The following is a 13,630-nucleotide window of genomic DNA, read 5'->3' on the forward strand; positions in this document are numbered from 1 at the left end:
CAGAAATTGGGATTTAGTACTTTTGTTTTATTCACTTCTTCCAACTATGGTGTATTTGATGCATTTACCTTTCTAAGAAGGAAAATGAGAAATCGAGTGTTTGTTGCCTTCCTTTCAGCCAATGGGAATTTTCTCCATCCTGGAAGAGGAATGCATGTTCCCCAAGGCAACAGACACATCTTTCAAGAACAAGCTGTATGATCAGCACCTTGGCAAATCCAACAACTTTCAGAAACCCAAGCCTGCCAAAGGGAAGGCTGAGGCCCACTTCTCCCTTGTGCACTATGCTGGCACTGTGGACTACAACATTGCAGGCTGGCTAGACAAGAACAAAGACCCCCTGAATGAGACTGTGGTTGGGCTATACCAGAAATCCTCACTAAAGTTGCTTTCTTTCCTTTTCTCCAGCTATTCCGGTGCAGAATCAGGTATGATCCCTTTCCCTCAAGGAAGCTCCGTATTCAAATCTCATCTGCCTTTACATCTAGTAATAACTAATATTCCAAAGATGCCCATGAGCAATAAAAGATAAAATATAGCCAATTAGGTAGAATTCAATTTATTCACTTACTGAAGCTATCTACTCCTGTTCCTTTACTTCTTCCTCTTCTTTATCAGACCAGAACCTAATAGAGGTTTCAGAGATGATGTTTGCTTGAAAGAGTTTGCTGGTCTGTTATTTTGTCTATAGTCACTCTTACTTAATTGACTAATTGATATTTATTGAAAGAATGTCATAAAAACAAACAGCTCATGAATTGCAAATAAAGGTGGGGAATGAAATTTAATGGCTTTGAAATATAAAAATTTCAATTGTAAAATATTTTAAAGAAGTGCAATTTCATTTCTGATAACTATATTATTATGTTTCATATATATTAAAAATTTATGATTGTATTTTATGACTTCTCCTTTCACTGGCTAAATAGCATCCTTTCCATCTCTTAATAGTCTTCTGTAACCAAAAATCCTTTCTTTTCTGGTAATGAACCATTCTTAATTTATCAAAACAAAACAACTTTGTTTTACTGGCCCTCTATCTGAAGGCCTAAACAGCATCTTATGAACTTTCAGGTCTTGTCAGCAAAGCGTTTGAGAAGCTAGTCAAGTACAAACTTGAATGAAGCATCAGAGTAGAATTTAAGGCATGTAAAGTCCTTCACAATTTGGTTCCTTTCCAGACTATCTTTATAAGGAATTTAATAAAATATTTAACATAACTCTTGTCAAAAAGATTGAGAGATATAGGACAGAACATAATACTAATACAATTCAGAGTAGGCAGAACTCTTTAAATATCTTTATAATGCTCCATTTGTAGATCAATGTGAATTTTGCAAAAGGTTTTCAGGGGGTAGCCCCAGCGATTTGTTTACCCTGGTGCTGTTGATATTTTTTATGAATGACAGGTGGCATTCTCATCAAATTTATAAATGATACAAAGCTGTATTGACAGCAAGTGATGCAAAAAGGTCTTGAGAACATAGAAAATATTGGCTGCAATTGAATATTTAATAACTTTAATAAGAATAAAAGTAAATCCTTACGCTTATGTAAAAAATTCAATTTCATATTTATAAAATATGGGAAGCAAAGTTTTAGAGAATTTTTTTTGGAAAAAAAGAACTAAGGAAGTTAACAATGTGACATGGTATCCAATTTTTTGGCTAATTCAATTTTAAACTATATTAAAAGAAAAATAACTTTTAGAAATAAGAAAGAAATAGTACCATTGTGCAATGCCCTGATTAAATTCTATCTCTGTAACAATTTTTGGTTCTGAGAAGGGAGTACAAGGGATAATGTAAAAAAAAATTACCTATGCATATGTACTGTCCAAAAAAATGTCATAATTATAAAATTAATTTTTAAAAAATCATATGAAAAGAAAAAAAAGATAGAATATACATGAAATGAGTAGAAGTTCTAATAGTATTTTTTCTAATTACATATGAAGACAATTTTTAATATTCATTTTTATAAAATTTTGAGTTCCAAATTTCTCTCTTCTCTTCCTCTCCTTTCCCTTACCCCCCCCAAAAGGATAAGCAATTCATACAGGCAATTTTTAAAAGTCCCCAACATTGCTTGTCCAATTATTATGTAGCAATAGAGACAATTTCTATCACCAGGCTATTAGTATTGATGAATAATTTATTTGTATCCAGCACTTGAATTGCATTATTTCTTTCCGGGGGAAGCTAAAATCCCCAGCTAAGAATTTTTGAATGTTATATTCAACACATTAATTTATAACATTGCCAAATGATCAAAAAATACATAAGTACAACATTGTTACTGTACTGTTAAAATGAGAATAGTGTGCAATAATGTAGATTTGGGTGCTTAAAAGTCAACACTGCAGAGGCTTTTGATTGTGATCCAGGATTCTCTACAATCTCAACAATCAGAACTATCCAAAAAGGGGACAAAACTGATTTAGAAGGAGATAGGTTTCTCTTTCCCTTGATGCTGGATATTATAATAAGGATTCCTTTTTGTGTAAGGGTTAGATTCAATCTTCACTGATCTCTTTTTGACTCATTAATTCTGTGATTCTGTATTTAGAGGTTAATAATAATAATAATAATAAACATTTCTGTAGTAAAAAAAAAAATAAATAAAATAAAATAAAATAAAATAAAACAAAAAAACAATTTTTGGCACCACAATTTAGGAAGGACATTGAGAAGCCAAAGGGCCATCCAGGGCGATGAATTACCTTAAACCCATGTCATGTGAGAATCTAGTAGAAGGAACTAGTGACATAGCCATAAACATAGGAGAAGAGAAGAGTCTTCTTTATGGAGAACATGTTACTTATTTTTAGATATTTGAAGGGTTGTCATGTAGAAAAGGAATTAGATCTGTTTCGTTCGACCCCCAGGTCATCTTTAATTTAATTACCAGGAAATTAAAGTTGTCAAAAGTGGAATGGGCTGCCTTGAATGGTAAAGTCACTGAAAGTCACCTGTATTGAAAGTTTTCAGCAGAGGTTATGTGAACACTTCCTAAATGTGCTGTAGTGAATATTTCTCAGAAATTCTGTGATTCTGTTACTTCATTCATTTTGTTCCAGCCAAACTAGTTTGCTAGCTGTTTGTCAAATATGGTAAGGTTAAATAACTTGACCAGATCATAAAGTTTATGTGCCTCAAGTAGTATATGAAACCAAGTATTCCTGTTGCCATGTTTAGTGCTCAATACCAATCAATGAGCCTCTAGAAAAAGTGGAACAGACTCAAGGCTCTTCTGATTGGCTATTTCAATCCAAGTTTTTCTGGAAAGGGAATTTTCCAGATGTAATAAAGAGGGGCTTGGCAATTTATATTTTTATATGGAAAATCTGAATTTTTACACTCCCATAGACAAGTAATAGTTTGAAGTAGTAAGTAAAATTTACAGCTGGAGGTGAAATGAGTAGAGATATAATTTGGAAGAAATGTCAAAGAAAGGAGATTCCAAGAAAGTATAAATTAGCATCTGAATATATTGGTAGTTGAGATCAAAAACTTTAATTCTTTCACTAATTCAAAGTTTGTGATAAAGTAGATGGGATTCTTACTGAGTATAAAGAATAGAATAATTGTGGCACTAAGACTTTCATGTTTCTATACTTTATCATTTGGGCCTTTTCAAAATAATTTTTTCATTTTTTTATTTAACTTACTGGTATCCCTCTATATAATGATCCATAATATTTCAGTGAAGACAGATAATGTGGTAGATAATAGGAATATTTAGACAAAAACAAAATCACCCCTGCCCTCAAGATAATAATGTTCTATTCATGGAATATATAGGTATAGAGAAATAAAATCAAGATGATTTGGGGAAGGAAAGAGCACTAGCAACTGGGTAAAAAGTGGTGGGGAGGATGCAAGAAAAACTTTAACTGGGAAGTTGTATCTTATAGGTAAAAGGAAACTTGGGATATTAAGAGGTAGGCATAAGGAAGGAATACATTTTAAAAATGAGTGGTTGCCTATGTATGCAAAGGCATTAGGAAGAACTGAGTTCAAATATACTTAATTTCTCTTGGACTCAAGTAAAATTAGGGAAAGTTGGATTAAATAGCCTCAAAGGTCCCTTCTAGATTTAAATTTATGATTTTATCCTTTTTTATTTTGTTTGTTTTTTTTTTCAAAGCATTCTATAGCTTAAACTTTTTTTTTTTCCCAAGGTGATGCTGGTAGCAGTAAGAAGGGCGGGAAAAAGAAGGGATCTTCCTTTCAGACTGTCTCTGCTGTGTTTAGGGTATGTGGTTGCCCCTTTTCCTTTGATTTCTCTCTACCTGCCACACAAATCCTTCTCTTCCCCCCAGCTCACTTGATCATTTGTTTAATATTCATTGACATGAAAAAAACATCTTGTAAATATAAAATTCTTTAATTTGCTTTGTGTGGTAGGAGAATTTAAACAAGCTGATGACCAATCTAAGGAGCACTCACCCTCACTTTGTGCGCTGTCTAATTCCCAATGAGACCAAGACTCCAGGTGAGTAGATGATCTATTAGATAACCACTGGTATTGACTTTTAAAGGGTTATTAAATATTGGCAACAGCAATGGATTGCAACCAGCATGAATAATGTGTTCTGAAGTTTGCTAGACCTAAAAATATCTGTTTTCAAGTAGCTTATGTTACAAAGAGGACTAAAATAGAATAGACATTTAAGACATTCTAGTAAAAAGTGAAGGGATCATTCTCTTGTGAGACAGCTAAATTGATAGAGGGCAGAGAACATAACCTGAGTTCAAATTCTAAGAAACTGTTCCTCATCTGTAAAATAGGGAAAATGATAGCACCAATCTCCCAGAATTGTTGTGAGGATAAAATGAGAAATATTTGTACAACATTTTTCAAACTTTAAAGCACTGTACAAAATGCAAGCTCACAGTTATTTCCTTCCTCTCCATTCTCCTCCTCTGCCCACTTATTCATGGAATCATAGATTATTGAAGCTAAAAGGCACTTCTTGTTCTGTTCCCTAAGAATTGATGTATACGGTTGTGCCAGTGAGAAAATGAAGAGATCAGTGTAGATACTCCTCCCATTCCTCTTCCCCCATACTGCATGAGAAAGGAAGATTTTACTAAAATCATAAATATATATATATATATATATATATATATATATATATATATATATATATATATATATATATATATATATATATATATATATATATATATATATATGTATATATATGTATATGTATATGTGTGTGTGCATTTGCTTCTATTTGGCCTTGTGCTTATTCTATTATTTCTCCATGAATCTGCCCTGGCTCCCTGTGTCTGTGTATCTTTATCTGTCTTTCTATATATTTCTCTTTGAATATAAGAATCTCTTTTTGTTTCTTTATCATCCGTCTTTCTCTGTCTTTTGTCTTTCTCTATCCCTCTCTACCTGTCTTTGGTTCTCAATTTGTGTGTGTCTCTCTGTCTCTCAAGCTTTGTCTTTCTCTATGTCTCTCTGCCTGCCTCTGTCTCTCTGTCTGTCTCTCTGTGTCTGTTTCTCTGGCTCTCTGTGTGTCTCTGTCTCTCTGTCGTTCTATGTCTGTCTGTCTCTGATTCTGTCTCAGTCTGTCTCTGTTTCTGTGTCTCTCAGTCTTTGTCTCTCTTTCTGTCTCTGTCTCTATCTCTGTCTGTCTATCTCTGTCTCTCTGTCTCTCTCTCTCTCTGTCATCAGTTGAACTGAGCCAGGGGCTATAATATGACGTCTGGGTACAATCTTGCTGAAGTCTCTCACAGGGTTTTTCTAAGCCATGCCTCCACCCAAGGAAATTCTAGGAATGTCATTATTTAATTTGTCTTCATTTCCTCCCAAAGCGGAGGGGGATTGGGGGGGACTTTTTAAGGAGTACTCTCAAAGCACTCAGGCCTATAAGACATTGAACAAAAGATAAATTTCATTGAACTCAACAAAAAAAGCAGAATTTATCCAGAAAACTAGCTTTCTTTATCTAGAGCGCATTGAATGATTTTTCTTTCTGATGAATTGCTCCTTTCCTCAGGAATCTTGGTTCACCAGAGAAGTGATATATCTAGGTTGTTCCTCAGTAAATATAATTCCTGCTATGTATACTTATTCCCCTTGAGGGCAAATGGAGTGCCCTGAGAATTGTTGTTTCTAAGTATAGATGTACATATACATCTACACTTCCATCTTTACTTGTCAAGGTTCCAAAATCCTTGCTTCTTACTCTGATCAAGTTTTCAATTTCGTTTTCTCAGTCCACATGTCTTTCTTTATCTCTAGCTGACTTAGTCATTGGTATACATAGTTCCCAATGGAGGTTGAATAGTTATGCAGGATTCTCTTTATGTCTATGAGTTAATTTATCCTTTCAAAAAACAAAAGCTACATTGACCAGACAGTGAAGAGACATAGAATAAAGAAATTTGTTTCTCCTCTTTGCATGTATTGAGGCATGCCCTCTACATTTATAACTCTTTCAATACTTATTGCAGTGCTGGATATACATTGAATATCAAATGAATGCATGTTGACTGATTGATTAGATAACTAATGGAACTAATTATATTATTTCTTGCTCTCCAAGATAGAAAAGTTTAGATAACCACAGATGCCATGTATGTGGAATAGATAGTAAAAGTGGAAGTGAGGGGTCATAGAAAGAGAAGACAATGATCTAGCATCCTTGGGGTAAAGGGGATATAGAACACATAACCAAACTAGAATTATCAGCATGAAATTAATTGTGAGTCAAATTTTAGGAACTGTGTATATTAACACAAAGGCAAAGAGGAATTTGTCTTGGTCTAATAGAAAAAAAATGCCTTAATTGAGAGTTGGGGTGCCCTGGACAAATTCATAGAAGAAAAACCAAAAACCAAGGTGAGGGATTTGATCAATAACAATTTAGCAAAAATCATTGAAGATAAAAGCATAAGTAACATGATCATCAGTGCTTACTTCAGATCACTCAAACAGAAAGAGGAAATATGAGAATTTGAGAAATAGACCTCAAGCCTGGCAAGAAAACATGGTATAATTATGATGAGGGACTCTAGTTATGCATACATCTGCTTGAATTCCTTCTTGCTGCCAAAATCAGGGCAGCTAATAATTTACTGACTTACCTTAATGATAAATTCATTCAGAGATAAAGGAGCCAACAAAGATAATTTATATTCTAGGTTTGATTATAGTTGTGATAAGAACCTGGAAAGTGATCATTCAATTTTAGCACTGTAGGACAGAGAAGTGTTTCACTCTATGACCTTTCAGGCAAGACAAATTATCTATTAATCAACAAGCATTTATTCAGAATTTAATATGTGCCAGATTTATTCTTGGTTTCCTTGGTTCTCTCAGCTGGAAATACTCATTCCTTCCTTGAAACATGCATAGTACTTATCCTATTCCATTCTATGTTAAAGTAGATTAACTCTATGTTCCTTTCTAGCTTTTTCTATGATATTGTAGTTTTCTGATTCTATATTGTATTATACTGTATATTTGTATGTGTGCTGAATTCCCTCCCTATGCTCCCCACTTGATTATAAGCTTTAGAGAGGGGGAAGAATCAATTTTTTAGAATCTTTCCAGAACTCAGGACAGTATTTTGTCTGTTGTTGATGCTTAATTGATGATAATTCAATGAACTAAAGAGGAGATGTTACTGTTAAGTATATTACTATCATTTTATCAACAGAGTTCCCTACTGGAAGGCTATATGGATATAGTTTTCAGTAGGGAAACTTGGGTGAACTTTTGTGATCATTTCACCACTTTTGGATTTCTAATTTGCAAAAGTGGAATCACTTATAAAAAATAATGAAGATGATGATAATGAAGTTCCTTTTTTAGCCCTAAGAAATCTTATGTTATGGTTCTACCTAGATTCCCCTCACCCTGAACTCAACTCCTTCTGGACATGGAAGTCATGATGATTACTTTCAACTATTGCCTAAGTGGATAAAACTTTAAGAATTCATCTGATCCAGTCCCCAATCCTTCTCAAACTCTTCTATTTTGCTGAGTTACATCATGGCAAAAATTAAAGAATTATAACCTTGTTACTCAGCTAGCATTAGGACATCTCCCAAAGAAGTAAACTAGTAAATCTGAATTTAAATGACTCAGCTTGAGGGATAGGTTCTATTTTCCCTGGCTATTGAATGGAAGAGAGAAAATGTCTCTTGCTCTGGGATTTCCTCTTCAGTCTCTACTTTCCCTATTTCCATGCTCATTTCCTCTCTTTCTCATTCCTCAAATAAAAGTTGAGCAAACTAAAGAATTGTCTTCTGTCAAATCCTTCCCTAGCTACTTCATAAAGGAAATCCTTTAATTGTTTCTGTTTTCTCAGGTGAGATGGACCATTACTTGGTCATGCATCAGCTGCGCTGTAATGGGGTATTGGAGGGCATCCGGATTTGCAGGAAAGGATTCCCCAGCAGGATCCTCTATGGAGACTTTAAACAACGGTATTTAGCCTTTTTCCTTGATCTTAAGACTTTTCTAAATTCAAACAGACTTTCCCTTTTAGAAACTCTAGAAAAATATTTCTTAGTCAAGGAGTTGAATACTGTTTTCTTTAGCTGATTTTTGTTATGCATACATCAATCCACCTGAATCCAATGTCTCAGAATCAGGCTATGCAGGCTTTCAGAGATAGCAGTTCCCACAGCGCAGAGCATTCTGACATAATCCTGATCTCAAATATTTCTCAACACAAGAGTGTACCTGATGACTTCAAGATTTCATGAGAAACAGCTCAGGAGACAGAAGGAGCTATGTAGCCAAGATAATGCTCACATGTACATGGCTATACCTCAAATCAGTAGGGAAACTTGGGTGAACTTTTGTAATCATTTCACCACTCTTGGATTTCTAATTTGCTTGCAAAGAAAACAATTCATAAACCATAAAAAATTATATTAATAAGAGCTGTGATTATTATGTGAATACAGGAAGCATAATATTAGAAAGATAATTAACAGATAAATTATATGAAAAGCAAGAAAACTAACATGATTGTATCAATAGGTGCAAAAAATATTGTTGACAAAATGCTATACTTATTTCTGGAAAAGAACACAGACATAAAAAAGCCCTTTCTATGATAAAAGTATATCTCAAAAACCAAAAATGATAATTATTTATAATTGATAAATACTACTTTTCTAATAAATAGAAGCTGCAAAGCTGCCCTCTTCTCCCCATTATTTCCATGCTAGAACTAGAATAAGAAAAGGGAATATAATTAAATATATTATTTCTGGCAAAAAAAAAAAAAAAGAGGAAGAAAGATGAAATGATGTTTTACTTAGAAAGCTCCAGGAAGTAGGCAAATTAATTTAAAGGATTAATGGTTTCTGGAATGTAGAGATAAAACCTATTTCTATCTTTTTACATAGCAAAATAAAAACCAAGAAGCAATAATATAAAAGGAAAATTCATTCAAAAAACCCACAAAAGACATAAGATATCTGGAATTCAACCCATCAAAATGATCAATACTTATGTAAATAAAATTGTAAAACATTTTACAGAAATAAAGCAAGGTTTAAATGATTGGGGGTAGGGGGTGGGGATATTCTTTGCTCAGAGTTGAGCTATTTCAACATAATAGAAATAATGATATTACCTAAATTGAAGCTTTAGTGGCATGACAATCAAATGATGAAGTTACTTTATAGTAGATAAAATAATAACAAATTTCATTGGGAGGAACAAAAATCTAGAATCCCAAAGAAACAATAAGGATAATGAAGGGGGGAAGTATACTTTTGGACTCCAAACTATATTATAAAACAATAATGATAAAAATCATTTTTGTATGGATTAAAAAGGAGAAAAAATGGAACAAATGAGTAAGAATGAGCGACAAAAGAATTCAAAAGCATGTTATTCAATTAGCCCAAGGACACAATTTACTAGGGGAAGGATAAGAATTTGAGAAAACTGATAATTATTTAATTAACTAATAATACTATTGTTCAACAATAATTTATATCAATTGTAATGGCCATAATAGAAATAATAAACCTTGCATTTTTCACATACATTGAATATTTTCCAAGCATTTTCACTATTGTCTTAATTTAGTTGTAGCAAATGGAACTTGCTCAAAACCACTTAAATTAGTTTTCATTGGACCAAGACTATGACTTAGATATCCTGATTTTCAAATGTCTAGGATAGAGCCACTGAGCCCCATTCCCCATATGAGTTTTCCTATGTAACCAATGGAATTGGTTTTGATGAAAGCTTATAAATTGATGTAACCTATGAGACTTGATATTGCAAACTGTTGCCAAGTTGGACACATTCATAGCTGTGATAGAATGTCAGCAGCCAGAAGCCGACTTATACAGATTCATTGGAAGAATGATACTGAATCAACAAATGGAAGAAATTGTAAGATCTCTTGGGCCAGAAAGTCTCTTGCTTCGTGGAGCCAGATTAAAGAACACAAAAGAAATTTCTGGTATTGCAATATATACAAGAATGGAAACTAAGATGGTATTACATTATAAGAGCAAGTCACAGAAGCGATCAGCAGTAGAGAAAGAAGACAACATGCAAACTATGTATTGCAAGATGTATTCAGATGAGGTGGAAAGTAATCTCAGCAGAAAACAGAAGGTCCAATTGTCTATTAACCACCTAAATAAATAAATAGATGTTTTGCAAAGATCAATTTTTGTCCCAATAATGGGGGTTGTAGTCCCTTTAAGATTCTTTTCTGATTCCCAACCCCCATGGCTGAAGAAGCTAGGACAAATCCTGGTCAAAAGCACCCTTTTGAATTCCAGTGGGAGATATTCAGGGTCTCCCAGCCCCTATGGGATCTGAGCCAATTTGGAATGTCCCAGCCCCCACTCTAATGATCTGCTCAAGTTTCCCAACCCCCACCCCAAGCACAAACAGTTTCCTCCTTATCTAAAAACCCATTGAATTCTATTCAAATTCTAACCCTGGCTGAAACCAACTAGAGTCCACTCTTTGCAGAGATCCCAAACATGGCATCCTTACTCTGGTCATGTCAAGGGTTTCTGCCCACTGGACCTGTAGTTCCAGTGCCCTCAACTTTACTAACTAAACTTTACTTCCAAACCCCACAATAAACCTCTTTTATCAATCTAGGTTTCTGGGTCTGTAAATTCCTTTACACAGGACTCTTGCACTGCTACTAGACCTCATTTAACTCTGTATCTTTGCGCCAAATCCAAAGGGGTTATGGGGGAGCTCTATTTGACTCCCTGTACCCTGAACCTGCCACTAGACCTCAATTAAATCTAATTTCATTTAGGTACTCCTCATCTAGTTCTCATCACCCTTTTAAACTACCATCTATGAGCTCACATTTAATAAATTTTGTGACTTCTTATGAAAAACCAACATGGTAAAAATCCCTGAGATCTGAATAAAATCTTGCATTTTCACAAAGATGAAGCCAGTGGAACTGACTAGGAGCCATTGTGGTTTACAGGGAATCCAATTATGATCCTATACTCCTCCTTTCCAGGACAGACCTGTGCCTTTTTTCCTTGCAGGTACAGGATTCTCAATGCCAGTGCTATACCTGAAGGGCAATTTATTGACAGCAAGAATGCCTCTGAAAAGCTTCTTTCTTCCATTGATGTAGATCATGAGCAATATAGATTTGGTCATACCAAGGTGAGAGCCACTACCTCTTAAGTACTGCTGAAAAGAGTTATAATACAACACTTCAGAAGACTGTATGTATTGATTCAAGTATGTTTGTGTGACTCTTCCCAAGTGTCTCCATTGGAAAAGATAAAATGTGCCCTTCTGTGCTTTCTAGATAAATAGAACTACCTTTACAGCCTGTGACTCACACATAGTATTTGGCAGTGAAAAATAATACTGATTGTAATCATAGACCTAGAGGCAAACACTGTCTCTAATGCATATTACCTGTGAAACACAGACAATCTTAGCCTTCCTGGACTTCAGTTTACTCATCTGTAAAATGAAGTGTTTGAACTAGAGGGCCTATCAGGTCCCTTCCAACTCAAATATATTATCCTATGTAAGGAACATTGGCAAAGGAAGAAACTAGAAGCCATATTCAAAGACATAGTTAAAGACATAGGAAAGGCACAGTAATTTTCAGATTTGGGTGCCAGAAAGAGAATAGAAATAAAAGAAAAAACAAGACATAAAAGAGAAGTGAACTGTGTGAGTATGACAATTTGAAGCAGCTGGGAACCAGGCAGTAATCTGCTATTCCCTTGGAGAATCAAAAGAATTTCCCAAGGAAGCAATCCAGTCTGAACCAGAACTAGGCCTTAGTAATCCAGGGAATGAATTCCTACTTTAGCAGTAAAGGGATAAATGAAGAGAAAGAAAAGAAGATACAGAGAAATGTTGAGAGGGGGGTGGTATAGATGAGCAAAATAATGGGGTTTTCTAATAAAAATGCACCAAAGAATTGGGCAAGATAGCAGCTAGGGAAAATCAAGACAGGACATGCTTGAGAGTGCCCTGTTAGCTCCCAGTACAAAGGAAAGAACAGAACCCCATGATTGGCAACACAATGAGAAATAGCTTTTATTTCTTACTCTCACACTTACAGGTGTTTTTCAAGCTGGTCTCCTGGGGGTTGTTAGAAGAGATGAGAGGATTGAGAAATTAGTAAGTCTCATTACCCATACCCAGGCTGTGTGCAGAGGTTACCTAATGCGTGTGGAATTAAAGAAGATGTCAGCAAAGGAGGTAAAGGAATCCCTTTTTCCTCACCTAAATAAGGACTTCCATTTTTCTCACCTGAAAATGTTTTTCCTCAGGAAATGATTTGTCACCATTTGCTTTGTAGCTCAGGTTTGTTTATTCTTAATAATACCAAATGGATCTCTCTCTCCTCTCTCACTCCTCTCTCTCTCAGTCTCTCTCTCTCCTCTCTCTCTATCCTCTCTCTCTCGTCTCTCTCCTCTCTCTCTCTCTTCTCTCTCTCTCTCTCATCTCTCTCTCTCCTCTCTCTCACTCTCTCTCTCTCTCTCTGACTCTCTCTCTCTCTCTCTGCTCTCTCTCTCCTCTCCTCTCTACTCTCTCTCTCTCTCTCTCTCTCTCTCTCTCTCTCCCCTCCCCTCTCTCTCCCCCCCTCCCCTCTCTCTCTCCCCCCTCCCTCTTCCCTCTTCCTTTTAAAAATCTGGCCACAAATCTAGGTCTATAACTTTGACCAATTCATTCCAATTTAGTAAACATCCAATAAACACTTAGTGTATTTAAAGCATTTTATAAGATTTGAGAATACAGAAATGAAATAAGATACAACCCCAGAAGCTAGGTGGTGTAGGAGCCTACAGCCCCTTCCTACATATCCTATTATGATACAATGTGGTTGAATGGACAATGTTGTTCTTGGGACAAATGAATGCATCAAGCATCATCCAATTCCATTAAACTTGGTACCAATTAATTTACAGAGATGCCATCTTTTGTATCCAGTACAATATTCGAGCATTCATGAATGTCAAGCACTGGCCCTGGATGAATCTATTCTTCAAGATCAAACCTCTTCTCAAGAGTGCAGAAGCTGAGAAGGAGATGGCCACCATGAAAGAAGACTTTGAGAAAGCAAAGGAAGACTTAGCCAAATCTGAAGCTAAAAGGAAAGAACTGGAGGAGG

General features: G+C 35.1%; 1 protein-coding gene across 1 annotated transcript in view; it reads left to right on the forward strand.

Annotated features, from left to right (window-relative positions):
• LOC141540774 (myosin-13-like) overlaps positions 1-13,630 on the forward strand; it is a 130,107-nt gene that overhangs the window by 24,730 nt on the left and 91,747 nt on the right. The window contains 8 exon segments of the mRNA XM_074264742.1: positions 119-428; positions 4,184-4,257; positions 4,410-4,497; positions 8,339-8,456; positions 11,532-11,655; positions 12,578-12,625; positions 12,628-12,702; positions 13,414-13,629. Coding sequence (XP_074120843.1) covers positions 119-428; positions 4,184-4,257; positions 4,410-4,497; positions 8,339-8,456; positions 11,532-11,655; positions 12,578-12,625; positions 12,628-12,702; positions 13,414-13,629 — 1,053 coding nt within the window.

The sequence above is a fragment of the Sminthopsis crassicaudata genome, chromosome 4 (assembly GCF_048593235.1).
Source record: "Sminthopsis crassicaudata isolate SCR6 chromosome 4, ASM4859323v1, whole genome shotgun sequence".
Classification (NCBI taxonomy): Eukaryota; Metazoa; Chordata; class Mammalia; order Dasyuromorphia; family Dasyuridae; genus Sminthopsis; species Sminthopsis crassicaudata.